The 19025-nt window shown below is 40.2% G+C and overlaps 1 protein-coding gene across 12 annotated transcripts in view; it reads right to left on the bottom strand.

The window, feature by feature from the left end:
• The window catches only part of DST (dystonin), a 458265-nt gene that overhangs the window by 254332 nt on the left and 184908 nt on the right, over positions 1–19025 (bottom strand). For all 12 annotated transcript variants that reach the window (XM_080664697.1, XM_080664701.1, XM_080664693.1 and 9 more), the window contains one exon: positions 14365–14426. In XM_080664697.1, the coding sequence (XP_080520823.1) occupies positions 14365–14426 (62 nt within the window). The remainder of the gene's footprint in view (positions 1–14364; positions 14427–19025) is intronic.

Raw genomic sequence — 19025 nt, 5'->3', positions numbered from 1 at the left:
TCCACGAGAACTTTTTTTTTTTTTAAATATATTTTATTGATATTTCACAGAGAGGAAGAGAGAGGGATAGAGAGCCAGAAACATCGATGAGAGAGAAACATCGTTCAGCTGCCTCCTGCACACCTCCCACTGGGGATGTGCCCGCAACCAAGGTACATGCCCTTGACCGGAATCGAACCCGGGACCCTTCAGTCCGCAGGCCGACGCTCTAGCCACTGAGCCAAACCGGTTTCGGCTCCACGAGAACTTTTTTAAAAAATCACAAACAAGAATACTTGAACAATTTTAATAGGACATTCTTTAAGCAAACATTGGTGTCAGAATATGTTAGTAATGTAAATCAACAGTACAGTGCCATCAAACATTTATTTCAGCATTTTTAAAAGTATGCAACAGTTTTCCCAGCCTCAACACCTTTGAAGTCATTCCCTTTCTCTTTTCCACAACATAGACATTTCTTCTCTACTATATTAAGATCAACTGACTCTGTTGCATGGGCAATAGTTTCCAAACTCCTGGGCAAGTCCAACATGACCCAGGGCTACCTTTGACACCCTGGCCATTTTCATTATCAAATTCTCCCCTGCAGGGCATGGCTCTCTCATCTCTCTCCAATTACTAGCTCCCAAGTTCTTTGCTACTTGCCTTCCTTTGTTAGGCCCCTTTGAAAGGAATCTCTGAATTCCCCCTCAGATTTGCAGCACAGTAAACTCTTGACTAGGGGCCGGAAACAGTTTTCTATTTGCTTCTATGGGAATAAATGTTTTAGAAAGTATTTTCAAAGAAACCTGACTGCACCCTCATGATGGGGTTCAGGACACACTAGCCCAATATATGGCCCTTCAACATATTAAATATTTTAAGCTGGAGGAATCTGGGCAGTATCATGTGCTGGAAAGACTCTGCCTCTGCCCTACCTCCTGCTGGAGTCAGCTCATACCAGTAAGACCTTCTTGTGAGAAGTGCCCTCCCTGTACTTCTGGGAAAGGAGCACCCTTAACCTCTGCAGAAGAATCCAAACAGGCCTTGCTGAGTTTTCTCCCCTTGCCTCATACACTTTTGTGCTTTTACATTTTCCATGACTTCCACTCTTAATCAAACCTAGTATAAAAACACTCAGGTTTAACCCTTTCTTCCGGTCTTCAATTTCCTTATGAAGGCTCCCATATCCCATAAACTTTTATGAAGTATATTTCTATGTTTTTCTCTTGTTAATCTGTTTTTTGTTATAAAGCCAAGAACCTCAAAGGGTAGAAGAAAAATATTTTTTATCCCCCTACATGGAGAAAGACTGCAGAGAATCTAATTTTAATATATTATTAGAGAATTTCCAACGTAGAAGAATCTAGCTATAGGCAATATTCTTCTACATTCTGAACGAATGAAAATAAGCAGTGAAGTTAATTTGTAGCTTTAGGTAAATTAATCTTGTCTATGAATATGAGTAAACTTTCTAGTACCTAGCCACAAATGGAGAAACAATATATAATGGAAAGGGGTCAGAAGAATGGATCCTAAGTCTGGCCCTGGCGATCATGACTGGTTTTGACTTGGGGCCTCACTCTCTACCCCTGTTATGAAAAAGGTCTTTTCAGCTTTAAAAGAAGGAAGTTGTCCTAAACTTATTTTTCCTCCAGACTAACTTTTATGTCCCTCCTACCAAAGTAACCCTTTCAGTTCCCTATCATAGTAGTTATAGTTCTATATCATAAACTAAGGGGGAAAGTTTCATTTGGTTTCACATTCATTCATTAAGCAACACATTTCTTAGTATGGTTTGAGGAATACAGCAGCGTATTAGACACTATGTTAGGTATTGGAGATGCACTGTTTAATAAGACAGACACAGCTCCATCCCCTAGCTTAGTCTAGTACAGTAGTTCTCAACCTTTCTAATGCCGCGACCCTTTAATACAGTTCCTCATGTTGTGGTGACCCCCAACCATAAAATTATTTTTGTTGCTACTTCATAACTGTAATTTTGCTACTGTTAAGAATTGTAATGTAAATATCTGTGTTTTCCGATGGTCTTAGGCTCTACAGCAGCGGTTCTCAACCTGTGGACCCAGGGTCGCCTAAGACCATCGGAAAACACAGATATTTACATTATGATTCATAACAGCAGCAAAATTACAGTTATGAAGTAGCAACGAAAATAATTTTATGGTTGGGGGTCACCACAACATGAGGAACTGTATTAAAGGGTCGCGGCATTAGAAAGGTTGAGAACCACTAGTATTAAATAACAAAGCATTGTTCCGCTTTAATCAGCCTACTACAGAATGCAGACACTTCTGATATGAAGGCCTACACAACGTGATTTAGAATGTTAACAGCACTGATCAAAAAGTAATGTTTTTCATCTTTGAAAATGCCTTAGTCGGTACCTTAATCCAGCTAAAACAATGACCTTCAGGAATACTGCCTGATTTCTTCAGATACTTTAATCTATATCTCTAAATTCGTGTAAAGTAAATTGATTAGAGAAGAATGTAAATAAAAATTTATGGCCATATCAGGGGTGTTGCTGGGGTTCTTGTCCCAGCATTAAGAAGGGTTCAGCAATCTGGAGAAAGGCTGTGCGTAGATGAAGCAGGAGTCCAAAAATGAAAGATAGTTTTGAAAGGCAATGGGGGTCAGAGAAGCTTCAGCTAAAGGAGCTAAAGATTCTCCTTGTCTCAGGACCGCATGCTTTTTATTAACACAATTTGTCCTAAGGCAAGGTGGAGATAATACACTTCAAAGGGTAGGGTTTCAAAGGGTAGGGTTTACAGAAGCATTGTCAGATTGGGGAATAGTCTATAGCTGTTCAGGTGGTTGGCCAACAGGAGGCAATAACATGTAGATTAAAATGCCCTGAACTGTCTGGCAGCAGACAACCCCATCCTATTCAGGTTTGGGGGAAGTGCCCTCTAGCCACTTCAACAGGTAATTACATATGTGACTCAGCCCTTGTTGAACCCCCAAGTTTCATCAACCTTTTGATAAAACTCTTGTAATTATGACATGCTGGAATTGGCTCCCGGCAGGGTGTGAGCTCAAACAGAAAAGACTTAAAATATGCAGAATAATGCTGAAAGAAATTAGAGCTGAGTAAAGAAACATATTGCTTTTTTCCCCATACTTCTCTGACTTTGTTTCTTTTTGATCATTTCTTAACTGTCTTTCTATTGTGGCATGATAAGGTTCATTTTTCTGTAGAACCAGAAGGGCCAAGAACTAAATCTTAGCCCTGCCACATTCTAGCGACTTCATGCTGGATTAACTCATTAACTTCAATAAATGGTAGTGCTGGTGAAGGCAGCAATCTATAATAATAAAAGGGTAATATGCTAATTAGACTGAACGTCCTTCCCAGCATCATTCCAGACGTCCTTCTGGACGAAGCTGGGGCCAGAGCGAAGCAGCCCAGACCCCAGGCGCCTGCCGGCAGTGGCCAGAGCCAAGCAGCCCTGGTCCCGCATGCCTGCCAGCAAAGGCTGGAGCAAAGCCCAGGTCCCAGGGGCTGGAGGGAAGCCAATGCCAGCAGCCAGGGGAAGGAAGGCCTACTCTTGCACAAATTTTCATGCATCGGGCATCTAGTTAAGATAATAATGAATAAGGAAATATAAAAGAAGAAAAGTTATAACTGACCACAAGATAGAACTAAAGTTATTTGATTATATTACTCTTAAAATTTTGGTATTCTTAGTCTGGTAAAATATTGAAATAGTGTTTGTTTCATCAACAAACACCAAAATCATTTGTACTTGTTTAAACAACTCAATATTTAACTCACCTTCCATTCTATATAAATAAGCCCCTGTTCAGTGTTCTTCAAAAATGTTGTCATAAAAGTCTGTAAAAAGGCTATAAACCTGTTCCTGATTAACGCAGATCAAAGAGACATGACAACTAAATGCAATACCTGACTCCAAACTGGACCCTACCCTGAGGATGTTTGGATATATTTTTTATATGAGCTTAAATCTTCAAACCTGGAAATTATCCAACCATCTTCTCTTTGGATCAAATAAACCCCAAACTCGACTGCCCTACCAATTCCTGAAAACACCCATCACATTTCTCCTTAATCCTCTCTTCTCAAAGCCAACCTCCTCACTTGTTTCCAGACCCTCATCCTCATGGCTGCCTCCTTCTGGACACTTTCATTAAAATGTATTGTCATAGCCCTAGCCAGTTTGGCTCAGTGGATACAGTGTCAACCTGTGGACTGAAGGGTCCTGGGTTCGATTCCAGTTAAGGGCACATGCCTGAGTTTCAAGCTCGAGCCCCAGTAGGGGGCATGCAGGAGGCAGCCAATCAATGATTCTCTCTCATCATTGATGCTTCTATCTCTCTCTCCCTCTCTGAAATCAATAAAATATATATAAGCCAAATATTCTGCTTGTGGCTTAACCAGTGAACAGTACAAAAGAGCTATGGACTCTCAGCTTTATTAAGACAGCCTGAGACTGCCTTCAGGTGTACCACTGTTGCAAATCTGAGGTCAACAAACCCCCCAGGTCTCATTGCATGAATGACTGCTATGCCAGACCTTCTGTATCCTGCACAGACAGATCAGCGTGCCTTCTCCGACTTCATCCAAGTATCTGCTACAAAGCAAAGGGGGAAATGAAGAGTGTCCCCTGGGGTAAGCCAGTGGTCACCTCTTTGCAGGTCCACTCATTTAGCAAACACATTGCTATTATGTGAAGACACACAGTCATGTCATGGAATTCACATTTAGTTCCTTAATGCCTATCTATGTTTGAAAGTCAAGGTTCTTCCCAAAATACCAGTTATATTATGACACTCTTGCCCACAAAAACTTCCAACAATCCAGGGGTGGGCAAACTTTTTGACTCGAGGGCCACAATGGGTTCTTAAACTAGACTGGAGGGCCAGAACAAAAGCATGGATGGAGTGTTTGTGTGAACTAATATAAATTCAATGTAAAGGAGTGGAGGGGAGAGCAAGAAAACCGGATAGAACAGCTGGATCCGGCCCGCAGGCCATAGTTTGCCCACGGCTGTCTAGGCTAACCAATCACATCTGTTTATTACCTGGCTTCACCATTTTTAATTTTCTTATTTTCTCTCCTCCATGCCCTCTTCCACCTCCACCCACTCTCACAACGCCCCACAATCATCACATTCTTGTCCATGTCCATGAGCTCTCTCTTTTTTTCTTTTTTGCTCAATCCCTCCACCCACCACCCTCTAACATCTACCCCACAGAGCTGTCTGCCTGCCCTCCATCTATGAGTTTGTCTCTATTTTGCTTGGTAGTTCAGTTTGTTCATTAAATTCCCTGAGTGGAATTATATGGTACTTGTCTTTCTCTGACTGGCTTATTTCACTTAGCATAATGTTCTCCAGGTCTATCCATTCTGTCACAAAGGGTAAAAAATTTTCCTTCTGGCTTCATCATTTTCTCTCCAACCTGATCTTCTCCCAGCAAGCCCTGCAGTCCAGTACATCAAGATCAGTGTGCCCACCTACCCACTCCCACCCACCCCCTCCTTTGAATCCTGCTTAAGTCAGCTTCCTTGGCCTGGCATAGCCCTAGACTTCTCAGAGCCACCCAAGTCTCCCGGATCTGATCTCTTAAAACCCTTGTTGTTTGCCACTCATTGTGGCATGTTATCCTATGCTACCCTGCTTAAGTGTTTAATGGCTTAAACATATGTATTTTTAATATCTCAAACCAAACAGCAAGCTCTCTGTGAAAACAGAGTATTTCCCAAATTGTATTTCAAATGCAGCCCTGATTATAGTAAGTTCAACTCCGCCCTACTGCACGTAAGCATCGAGTTATTCTTGTTTTTACTGATGAGAAATTTACCACCAAGAAATCATTATTCTTCATGATGAAAAGCCATTTAGAAGTTTTCAATTCCAAGCTACTATTTATCTACAGAATAATTTCACACTCTTCTATATATCTCATACTATCTTATAATTATCTAGATTACCAAATCAACTATTTTTTTCACATTTATAAAAACCAGATTTGCAAGATTTGCTTTTCAATTCTACACGTGGGGTCTTTAATAAAACATCTCCCCTAAAAAGCTTTTAACCCTTCCTCTACTACCTACACAATTATCTCTTATAGCATAAAAGAAATAACTTAAACGTTAAAGCCTATTTGTGAAGCTATCAGACCAACATCCAAATGTTAAGCTCAGCTTTCCCCTTCAGCTTTAATCATGCAACTTGACATTGCTCCTTTAGTAGAGCAAGCAAAAATCTAGAGTCAGGCAGGCTGGGATGTAATTTTCCTTAGACTGTTGTCCAATATACAAAATACTGTGTAATTTCTCTTAGCCTTATTTTCCACACAAATCCTGAGAATTAATAGCTGAATGAACTTAGGAAATTATGGAACCTCTCTGTGCATTAGTTTCATCATTTGTAACACAGGAATAATACTACTAGTCAGGACTTGTCCATAAAGATTGTTGTGAGAATTATGTATATTAAGACATAAAAGTGACAGATCCTAGCACATGATGGATCCTGGCAATTATTTCACATTATTACCCGTGAAATAATATTAGCAGCTATTATTATGAATATCAGTATTAATACTGTAAAGTGCCTAGCATACAGTAGGTGAACAGCAAAAGACTGCTGCTATTATTTTCTAAACCATATTAGAGTATTTGCTGGTTATACCAAATGGAACTGATGATTAATTATAATATTTATCCATTTACCTATGTCAGGGGTTCTATAGACGTGGCCCCGTTCAGCAGCATCAGCATTTTAATTGACTTCAAGTCTTTAAAATTTAAAGTAAGGTTTTCTTAATTATTATTTTTTTTATTGTTGACAGTATTACAGATGTCCCTCATTTCTTCTCCCTTTGCCTCCTTCCACCCAACGCCCACCCCACCCCAGGCCTTTCCCCACACTGCTGTCTATGTCCACTGTTTGTGCATATATGCATATACGTTATTTTAACAAGCCCTCCGAGTGAATCTGATGTAGCTGAAGCTTAAGAACCCCTCATGTAAGTCTAAAGTCTTTAAAATATATCTTATTTGCAGATCTTAAGAACCAAAACACTGCATTCTACTTCTCAGAAAAGGTCGTTTTCCAGTGGTCGGCAAACTCATTAGTCGACAAAGCCAAATATCAACAGTACAACTATTGAAATTTTTTTTTTAAACCGAAAACCGACTTCTGGGCATGGGCCACAAAGTTTCAATCGCACTGTATGTGCGCGCCCGCACGTGGTATTTTGTGGAAGAGCCACACTCAAGGGGCCAAAGAGCCGCATGTGGCTCGCGAGCCGCAGTTTGCCGACCACTGCATTAGCCCTTTACAAAGCCAGTGCTTCAGAAATCCTATTTCATCGGTGCCCACAGATGTAAAATTACTCGATAACAAATAGAGCTTTTTTGTATTCCCTAAAAGTTATCACTGTGTTCTCAGCCTGGGGATTTACATTTCCTTCCAGATACCAAGTCAAAAAAGAAGAGTGTGACTGGTTCGGAGGAGCCATGAAGTCATTGACTTCTCAGTGCGGGCAAAGGATATCTCTGCCATGAGTAAATTAAGCTTTCCAAGGATATGATGGAACAGAGAAAAAATCTGATAGTTGGGTGTTTCCCGTGTGGTAACCAAGCAGATTACTAACAAGCAGGAGGTGGTTCAATATTGGAACCCAGGGCCTCTTTCTCTCCAAATGCATTTAGGTATCAATAAAATAAATTTAAAAATTCAGACCAAATATCCTATTACACAATGTTAAGGAATAAATTTACAATATAGCTAACCAGTGCTGAAGAATACACTTCTATAGATGAAAAGGGGCCACATCCTGAACCTGACAAGCACAGGGGAGGCCTTCGTGGCAGTCGTACAAACTCAGAGACCTAAAATAACCACAAAGGGTGGTCTGAAATTTAAAAATTTTAACTATAAGCAGTTTATGGTGGGTAGTCATGTCCTAGGCCAATTTCTTCCCTGACAAAGGTCAACCTTGACCTAAACTGAGTCTATCTCTTGTCTTTTTGCATCTACGATAACGTATCGTTGGAATGTCAAAGTAGCTTTCTTTTTCCCAGACCCCTCAAAGCACAAGCACTGCTCTGCGGAGACCACAAATCAACTCGTTGTTGAGTTAATCATTGACAGTTAACTATCCCATACCCACCTGTGTAAAAGAAGCATGTGTCTATCATTTTACTTTTTATCCACTCCCAGAGGTTTCCCCGCTTTGCTTTCTCCCGCCTCCCTAACCTGTCACCAATGGATTTCATGTAACCCACTTAGTCTCCTCCTTTGATTGTAATTTATAAAATAAGGTGCAAAACTGCCATTCTCCAGAGCATTATCTCAACCCTCTGAGATTTTGCTTTCCGGCAAATTGTTGACAGTTTGGCTCAAATTATCTCAAAAATTCTCTATAGGCTTGAATGTTTCTCACATTGAACTTTCTTTTTTTTCTTTTTTTAAAATAAAACTTTATTGTTCAGATTATTACAGGTGTTTCTCTTTTTTTTCCCCCATAGCTCCCCTCCACCTGATTCCCCACCCCACCCCATGCCCTTACCCCCCGCCACTGTCTTCATCCATAGGTATAAGATTTTTGTCCAATCTCTTCCCGCACCCCTCACACCCACTTCCCCCTGAGAATTGTCAGTCCACTCCCTTTCTATGTCCCTGATTCTATTATATTCACCAGTCCATTCTGTATTTGATTTTTAGATTCACTTGTTGGTAGGTATGTATTTGACGTCATTTTGTTGTTCATAATTTTTATCTTTACCTTTTTCTTCTTCTTCCTCTTCTTAAAGAATACCCTTCAGCATTTCATGTAATCCTGGTTTGGTGGTGATGAACTCCTTTAGCTTTTTCTTGTCTGTGAAGTTCTTTATCTGACCTTCAACTCTGAATGATAGCTTTGCTGAGTAGAGTAATCTTGGTTGTAGGTTCTTGCTGTACATCACTTTGAATATTTCTTGCCACTCCCTTCTGGCCTGCATAGTTTCTGCCGAGAAATCAGCTGACAGTCGTATGGGTGCTCCCTTGTAGGTAACTAACTGTTTTTCTCTTGCTGCTTTCAAGATTCTCTCTTTGTCTTTTGCCCTTGGCATTTTAATTATGATGTGTCTTGGTGTGGTCCTCTTTGGATTCCTCTTGTACGGGTTCTGTGCGCTTCCTGAACTTGTAAGTCTATTTCTTTCACCAGGTAGGGAAAGTTTTCTGTCAATATTTCTTCTAATAAGTTTTCAATATTTTGCTCTCTCTCTTCTTCTAGCACCCCAAAAATTCGGATGTTGGTATGCTTAAAGTTGTCCCAGAGGCTCCTTACATTATCTTCGTATTTTTGGATTCTTTTTTCTTTTTGTTTTTCTGGTTGGGTGTTTTTTGTTTTCTCATATTTCAGATCTTTGGTTTGATTCTTGGGGTACGTTGATCTACAGTTGAGTTTCTGTATATTCTTTATTTTAAACAGTGTATGCTTAATTTCTGACTGGTCCTTTTCCATTTTTTTGGCATTCTCATTAAGGTCCTTGAAGGTCTCACTAAGCTCCTCAGAGGTCTCATCAAGTTTCTCGGCGGTTTTTAGAAGATTCTTGAGTAACCTTATAAATGTGGTTCTGAACTCTATGTCGTCCAGTAGTTTGCTTTCCTCCATTTCGTTCATTCATGACATGTTTCTTTGTCTCCGCATTTTGCTGCTTCCCTGTGTTGATGGAGTGGCTTTGTGTGGTAGGTGACCTATATGGGCCAGTAGCTCAGCCTCCCCAATCACCTAAAGTGGACGCTCTTGCTACCCCCCTTTGTGGGCTGAGTGCAAAGTCTTGGTGTAGTTAAGCCTTGATTGCTGTTGGTATACTGGGAGGAATTGACCTTCAGGCCAATTGGCTGTGAGGACCCGCTGTGTCTATAATGGAAGAACTGCTGTGCTGGAGACACGCTTATGGTGCAGGACTTATTTCAGTGGGGCTTTGGTGCTCACTGAGTCTGCCTCTTGAATGTGTCACTTATGGATGTAAGGAGTTGAAATCTGGTGTCTCACACTGACCACTAGGTACACTGGCTTCTGGATCTCCAATGGGGTGCAGGTCAGCTACTATCTGAGGCCATCCAGCAGGAGCTACAGCAAGAACTACAGTTTTCTCCTCTTTGCTTGGGGTTTGGAGGTTTTGGAGCTGTATGACCAGAGCTGCAGTTTGTTAGGTTAAGCTGTGATAGGGCAGGCCATTCATATGCTAAAGCCGCTGCTTGGAGCTTGGGTGGGTTTGTAGATTGTGCAGGGTGGGGTCTCAGGGCGTCACTAGGCTAGGGCATGGCAAACAGTGATGGCTGCCAGCTAGCCGGCTCTGCGTCTCCGACCACGTCCCCGCGCCCCGCACCCCAGCACAGTAAACAATTATTCCTGCGCGCAGCCCTGCAAGCAAGCCTCCCTCACTTTCCAACTGGATGGTAGACAGTCCAGCTTCTCCCCGTAGGAGTTTGGGTCCCCCATGTCTCCCCAGAAACTGGAGTTCGGAGTAATCGGGAGCTTGTCTCCCTTCGGGTTGAAAAAAGCAACTCTCCCAGTCGCCCGTCGCCAGCCCGATTCGCGTGCCTCCGTACCTCAGCTTTTCAGCGCTTGTGCACCTCTCAATGCTGTTTTCTCTTTCCTTCTAGTTGTAGAACTTCCACTCAGCCAGCTTTCCCATGGTTCTGGGTGATAGACGTTTTGTCTTTTAGTTGTAGTTTTGAAGTTGTTGTGTGAGGCAGCAGTTTAGGTGTTTACCTATGCCGCCATCTTGGATCCTCCTTCACATTGAACTTTCATTATCAATTGCCAGTTAGACGGTCCAACGTTGAACTTCCATTATCAATAGCCAGTTAGACGGTCCAACCAAGAAAAGACCATTATATGGACTTCTTCAGATTCTAATCTTCTCCTAAAAATCACTTATCACATTAAATTATTCCTTTTGTATAGAGCCTCTAGGTCATGGCTCAAGTTTTAATTCTGGGTCCAAGTAAACAATTAAAAAGGAATCTTCTGATCTTTAAAGTGTTTCCAAAAACAAAGGGTTTCCTTCCCTTTTTTTTTTTTTTTTCTGAGAACAACGCAAAAGCTAAATCATAGGTACTTAAATTTAAATCTTAGGTGCCATCTCTTATACTGCTGCCTTACAAATTTCTAGACAAGACAGAATTGCATGTGACCAGTAATTAAAACTAAATAGTTATATAAGACCCTCTATTTTATAAAGTAGAATGGGTATAAACTAATATTGTACATAATAAAATAATGTTATCAATGTTACATTTTAGAACATTTCTCTGGGTAAAATTTAGCTTACCAAAGTCACAGGTATTTTTAAAAACAACCAGCTCATGTTTCAGTACAATAATTAAAATTATGTTAAAGAATCTTACATAATGTTACTGACACCAATGGTTTACCTAGCAACCATAAATTGCGAGGTAAACAATAGGTCTACTCAGTGTGTGAAGAGACTTGTGTAGGCAGCAGACCTGAATGCATTAACTCTGCTTTATTCTTAAAAGGACTCTGCAGAATGACGAATCAAAAGGAAAGCATTCTTGTCAGAACAACCAGTTTAAGGACAGGCTTAGTCATACAATTGAAATACCAGAACACTCAAATTTAAATACCTTTGGAAAAAAGCCAAAGACTTCTGCTCATCAACAATCCTAAGTTTTAATTAAGCAATCTGTTCGGTTTAAACAAATGTAATTTTAGCTCTGATAAATTTAAAAATAAGGCTACATTAACTTTTTCTGGAGAAAATCTATATTAAAAAACCCTAACCAATACAGTGTATATTTTAAGGAACGAATGTTTACCCATATGGACATAAGAGTAACTTAAGCAATCATTTAAAACCCCATAATATTTACTTTTCTCGGTCATAGAATCCTTTAAAATCCACCATGCCAGATTCAGCCCCTAGGCACTGGATGTGTGCTATTTACAGCTGCATAAATCATAATTTCCTAAGTCATGGTGATTAAAAAGCGAATAGTTGAAACTCTGAGGCAGAGAAAAGTCAACACAAGCTCCTTAACCAGGGGGAGCCTGCTGGCAGACCTGCAACATCCCACAGTTACAGAGAAATCAAACACGGCGCAGTCCCTGCTTCCACCCATGCTCTCGTGTCCTGACTACTAGGGCAGTTCTACCAGTGAGCCGCTGTGGCGAGGTTCCCCTGCTATTAAATAGGGGCCGCGAACAGGAGGATTTGGAAGATGCCCTCCAAGTGTGAATCTAAGTAAAATGACAACTGAGGACCCAAAGCTGCCAAACTTTGCGGCCTGAGTCTGAAGGTTATGTGTTACTTACTAAATTAAACACCTTGGAGGATTGTCAGAATGACTAAATGGTTCCATGTATACGCACAACAAGAATACTCTTGCCAGCACTATGATGGGCCCTAGGAGTGAGCAACACGGCTTTTGTGCACAAACAGCTCAACTACTGTTCTGACATTTACAGCAAAGGCAGTCTCCTTATGCTCAATCATCCAATTCATGAAATACCCATAAGACTGGTCTAGTTCCACATGCTGGGCACATAGCAGAACCCCAATAGGTAACTATAGAATGCCAGCGCTGCAGTTCCCGTGGGAGTCATCCTCACTTGTGCTTCTAGTTCTCTCTAGTCTCCACAAATCCACTCATTTATGACTTGAACCATACAGTTCAAGTCACAACCTGGAACCATAACAGTTACGCCCCAGATGACATGGGCAACCCTCTGTGACACCCTCACCCCCAGATACCGAGCCACCACAGGGGCACCTCTTCATCAAAAACCCTGCTTCCCGCCGAAACCGGTTTGGCTCAGTGGATAGAGCGTCGGCCTGCGGACTGAAGGGTCCCGGGTTCGATTCCGGTCAAGGGCATGTACCTTGGTTGCGGGCACATCCCCAGTGGGAGGTGTGCAGGAGGCAGCTGATCGATGCTTCTCTCTCATCGATGTTTCTAGCTCTCTATCCCTCTCTCTTCCTCTCTGTGAAATATCAATAAAATATATTAAAAAAAAAAAAAAAAAAAAACCCTGCTTCCCTTAGGTGCACCTCAGAAATGGGAAAATCCTGTCAGAGCCTTCAGCTCCAAAGGTCCCCATCCAACCCCACGCTCACATCGGCCCGTCTCTGCCCTACCCTGTGGAAAAGTCCCATTCACATTAAGTGCATGGTACATGTAAGATGAGACAAAGCCTGGGAGAGAGGAGGTAATCGGCTGGCATCCTTCATTAGAACTCGCAGTATATTTCCTCACAAAAGCTGAGGATCTTAACCTTTTATCTCTTGCCACCACGCCAGAGGATTCAGCGCCCTGCAGTAACAGCCCCTCCCTGCAGAAGTGATTCTTCATGAGGGAGGGGGTGACCTGGCCTCCCCGAAGGACGTATTGGAATATTGGAAAAGGATTTTTGTCAATGGGTGGGAAAGGGGGAGACCTAGAACACCTCGCAGGTAATTCTGATCTGCCCCCTGGAATGAGAACCGCTTTTATAGAAGGTCATCGGCTGCTATTACATTATTGGGACCACTCCTATGCTACATGATGGTTCCAGTAGGACTTGCAGAATCGCTTAATAATATAAGCACATTTTAAATAATGTTTCTATGTGAGAAAACTCTTCCCAAGTCCCAAACAACAGACTTAAAACATTACCTACTTCCAATTTGCCACTGTCCGTAAAATGGGGGAGAAAGTGACTAATAGTTAACTGTGACGTCCTCTGGATTCTTCAGCTGAGACTTACGGAAGCGCTGCAGTGGGATCCAGTAGCTCCATGAAATTGTACGCAAATTTTGTGAACATCTGTATTTTTCTGGAGAGCTTATATCATATGAGCCATGGCACACAAATAAATATTATTTTAAGAACTGTAATTATTAACTGCTTCACAGACAGAGAAATGTATGTATGCAAATACCAATTTCTGGGTCATATGAAGTACAAGATATAAAATGAGTCTGGACTTTTGTCTCTATAATACACCTTTATTCTCATCTAACCCTCTGGCATTCACATAAATCTGATGCCACAACTTGGTTTGAATCTTGGTGGAGGGGAAAAAAAAATCTTACTGAGAATTGCAGCTTTTCCATGCCCTAACATATAAATATTGACGTATTTCTTAGGCAGCTGAGATTTTTTAGAGTCCAATAATAGGTTATCCTAACATCACAGAATGCACTGTAATCACTGGGTACACCTCCATCATCACCCACAGGCCACACATCGAATAATTACAGATGCCTGAAATGCATGTGACCTGCTCTAGAATTTAAACTGTTAAGCTGTGATTCAGAGTTATCCAATCAGTTACTGCACAGTAAAGCATGCAAAACAATTCCACGACGTGAAAGAAACAGAAACTGACCTTCATGAGATGCTGATTTATCCATTTTGTAAACGTTTTCTTTTGTACTTTGTCCCGTTCATCTGCAAGGGGGGAAAAAGACATAAAACAAGGTTGGTAAAATCCATGAATAGACTTTAACTGTGATCAAGCATAGAAACAAAAATAAGATATTCAAAAAAGAACGGTTTAGTGCATTTGAATTTTCTTGTTGAATTCAGGCAACTGCAGGCTGTCTGTAAGAAAGTGTTAAAGAGCTATGTTCTATCAGACTGGTCTCTTCCCAGAGCTGTAATTGCCAACATTACTCCTTTAAACAAATGTCCTCTGCATTCTGGAGCATAAGCCCCAGTCACCACCACCACCACCACCAAGATGTCTAATCTAAGCTTTACACCTTGAGGTAAGTCCTTGCACTGAATTACCCAAAGTGTTTTACCATGTGTTACATCCCAGTGGATCTTCACATTCATATGAGAGAGGGGTAGGCAGTTTCATTCCCATTTTCGAAAAGGAAACCAAGACTCAGAGAAGTTAAAAGAACTGTCCATTATTCAGCAAATGGTTTAAATTGTAATAAAAGACAGGACTTACATTCTGGTCCTCTGGTTTAATTACTAACCATGCTGCTTCTTTCCTAGATGCCCCATTTTGAATTGTCTGATAAAAAAAAAAAATACACCCCACCTAGATCCTTACTACAGAGAGGGATACTGCACTGTGGCTGCTACAGCCAGGATGCACAGACCATGAGAGACGGCTTCTGATGATTGAAGGAGAAAGAGTATTGGAATGTTCCGGTTCATCAAGTTAGTATTTCAAAAGAGAATCTTACTCTTCCAACGTCTAGAGTGAACATTCAGCGCTACACTACTTTCTTCCTCCCTGCATCTAAGGAGGCAATCCCCTACTTTGTTTCCTTCCTTCCTCCTCTCTGCGTCTGGGGACACCTCTCTCTTTCATTGGTGGTCTTTCCTCTCTCACCACAGTCCAGACATTCTCGGTCCTTTCCCTAGGGCTCTCTTCACCTCTTTTCCTTCTCATTCTTTTATATATTTTTTATTGGGTTTTTTTACAGAGAGAAGGGGAGAGGGATGGATAGATAGAAACATCGATGAGTGAGAAACATCGATCAGCTGCCTCCTGCACACCTTCTACTGGGGATGTGCCCACAACCAAGGTACGTGCCCTTGACCGGAATCGAACCTGGGACCTTCCAGTCCACAGGCCGACGCTCTATCCACTGAGCCAAACCAGTTAGGGCTCCTTCTCATTCTTTATCCATGAACCTTCTTAAACTATTTTAATGAAACTAAAGTTTCTTTAAAACATTTGTCCTATTTATTAAAAGTATGTATGTACTTTATAATAATTTAAATATAAAAATAAATCAGTTGGGAAATATATCGGTAAGACAAAGGTTACTAATATTATATTAATACCAAAAAAAGAAGTAAAGAGATGAACTTCTTAATACAGACAGATATGTAATCCATTGAAAAAATTAATGCCCACAGGTACTCAACCTCTCTAGCAAATAATAGTAGTAATATAAAATAACACAATCAAGCTATCTAACCTATATAATTGTCAAGATTTTAATTTAAAAAATATTGATGTTGACAAGGAAACAGGGAAAAGACACACACATATATATCGCTTATGGAAAAGTAATTTGGTTTAAATCTTTTAGACAGTACTCAATACTATAACCACCAGTCACATTTGGCTATTTAAGTTTACACCAAAATTGGCATAAGATATTGGACAGTACAGATATAGGATGTTCCCGCATCACAGAAATTTCTACTGGACATCCCTGCTCTAGAGCAATTTGCCACTAAATATCAAAAGCCTTAAAAATATATACACTCTTTCCCCGAAAGTCTACTTCTAAAATTTGGTTGTGTGCAAAATGTATCCATAAGAATATAAATCCTAGTGTTTACAATAGCAAAAGAAAAGCTCTGCAAAAAATATGTGCTCAGTGATAAGAAAATGGTTAAATGAATTTTAGTAAAGCAATTCAATGGTTTGTTCAGATTCAATTTTCTGCCAAGCTACTCAATGATGGCATATTACTGAGTTCTCCTACACTTTAATACCAACATGAAAGGGCAGGAAAAGGGATCAAATAACCTAGTTTGTACTTCATAAGCACTTATTCTCCAAAGTACCTCCTTCAAACCCTTTCTGTTTCCTGCCATCATCAGGGAGAAACAACATCAAAGACACATAAGCATATCCTATCCTTTGGTCTGTCCATAACAAAATTCTCAGTGCCCCAAACATCTAGTTTACTTTTTGACTTAATTAACACTGGGCGTTAAAAAATTGGAGAAGAGTTTGCAGAAAGCAGACCTAGAAGACAGAGGCTTGCTGGATCTGAATATAAACGCCCAGAATGTATGCTAAAATTGTTAAATTTGTCTGATTCCCAATGTAAAATCCCCAGACACTTTGCTTGTAACTACTCTGCCAAGATCAATAATATTAATCATTAATAACCAACATTATCACCCACAAAATATTTATTATTCATCTGTTGGCCCCCTTTGGGGCATCATCCACACCTCATTCATCTTTGTCTACCTCATAGTAGATATTATAATGTTTTTATGCACTCAACAAATAAATATCACAATGTGAGTTATGTTTCAAAAAGGACAATCCAAACCAAAATAACAATGTGTAATCATTTATATAACATACAGTAGATACACCACTGTATCTCTTAAAGCAAAATATGGTGCCTTAAATGTCTTTCAGCCTTGCTATTGCTAATGCATTCGGAATAAAAATAAAGTATTCATTAGTATCTAGGGCAAGAACAAAGGGAAGCAATCTACTAGTCCTCCTTAGTGACAAAATGCAGATTCTATACTTCCCTCGTTCACCCAGTCATTCATTCCAGCATCTATCAAGTCCTTCGATGAGCCCAGGGCCACAGAGGTACGGAGACCACATGGCTAGCCAGGGCACAGGTCCTTGCTCTCTGCAGCTCATCACCGAGAGGGCACCTGAAAGAAGGCAGTGTGGTAAGCATGCCAACTGCACAAAGGCTGTGGCACTCACCATGCAAGCAAGCGCAAATGAGAGAAAGACCAACCCTGTCCAGGGCAGTCAGCTGGGGCTTACAGGAAAGGAAGTAGAGTAGTAAGTCAGAAGCCGACCATGTGCAGTGTTCTCCATCAGAAAGAAACCCTCGTTTGCCCTGGCCAGTGTGGCTCAGTTGGTTGGAGTGTTGTCCTGTACGAAGGAGGTGGCAGGTTCGATCCCAGTCAGGGAAAATACCCGGGTTGTGGGTTTGATCCCCAGTCGGGGTACATGTGGGAGGCAACTGATAGATGTTTCTCTCTTTCTCTCTCTCTCTCTCTCTCTCTCTCTCTCTCTCTTTCTCTCTCTCTTTCTCTCTCTCTCTCTCTCTCTCTCTCTCTCTCTCTCTCTCTCTCTCTCTCTCTCTCCCCAATTAAAAAAAAAAGAGAGAAAGAAAAAGAAAACCCTGGTTTAATAATTTGAGATTAAAAGAGCCCTAGTGAGAACCCAAGCATTGAGATTCCCTCCAGAGTTGCTTCCATTACCCCAAGATACTGTCATCCTTCGAATGGAAGTGCTGAACACACTTCAATCTCAATCACAGACTGGGTGCTGAGGAATGTGGCCCTGCTGTGTGAAGTGAACTTTGGACAAGTAAATGCAAACAATGGGACTTCTGTGCCAAAGTCTACTACTCATATCACATTTTCAGCATTTCTAAGCCTCCAGCACAAAGAAAACAGAATGGACAAAATAAAGATTACTTCCTAGGCAATATCCATATTATTCCCACCCAATAATAATCTAGGATCCTAATGTAAAATAATCAAGAAAAAAAAACGCATTAAAATGTATAATTAATTTAAAATCCTTATAGTAAAGAATAGAAAGCTTTCACATCAAGTTTATTAATTTATTGAATCATAACATAATAATATGAATTCTAACAATGTTTTCTTCCCATTAAATTTAATATGTTGTATGTGTATTATATAAAATCCTGTCCTCTTGGTATATAACAGTTAATGAAATCTGTTTTTTTCTAATAAAAACTGGTCCTCATTAAAAAATTTAACAATAATTCTTCATTATTATCAATAACCCAAGCAAGTATTCACATTATTCCAATTATTTAAATTTTTTTCAACAGTTCATTTGTTTAATTAAAATCCAAATAAAGTCCATAAATTGTGATTAGTTAAAAATAAACATAAAAATAAATTAAAACTGGTCCTATATTTTAAGGAACATGAAGAAGAAGAACATATGTTCTAAAGAACAATCACTTATTCATTAATTTCTTACCCATGAGGTACAGTGAGAAAGCTGATTTAATCAAATACTTTACCTCCAAGTACTGGTTGAGACATTCACTTAAATAATTAACTCTAAAGAGGTTACTTTGATCACTGAGGTTTTGCCTGTAGTGGTTATTGACAGAAACTCAAAACTATGCTTAAAATGTTAGACGGGTGTTAAATATTTGAGAGGTTAATACTAATATAATATTTTAGGATTGTGATCTACAACTAAAGTTCATGAGTAAAGTACCAAAGCTAACTAAATAACACACATAATTCATAAATTCTGATACTGTTTTCTAACAGTAACAATCCAAATCTGCTCTTTTTAACCATGGTAAACCT

This window comes from Plecotus auritus (assembly GCF_963455305.1).
Source record: "Plecotus auritus genome assembly, chromosome: 4".
Taxonomy (NCBI): Eukaryota; Metazoa; Chordata; class Mammalia; order Chiroptera; family Vespertilionidae; genus Plecotus; species Plecotus auritus.
This window is presented reverse-complemented; position numbering and strand designations above follow the sequence as displayed.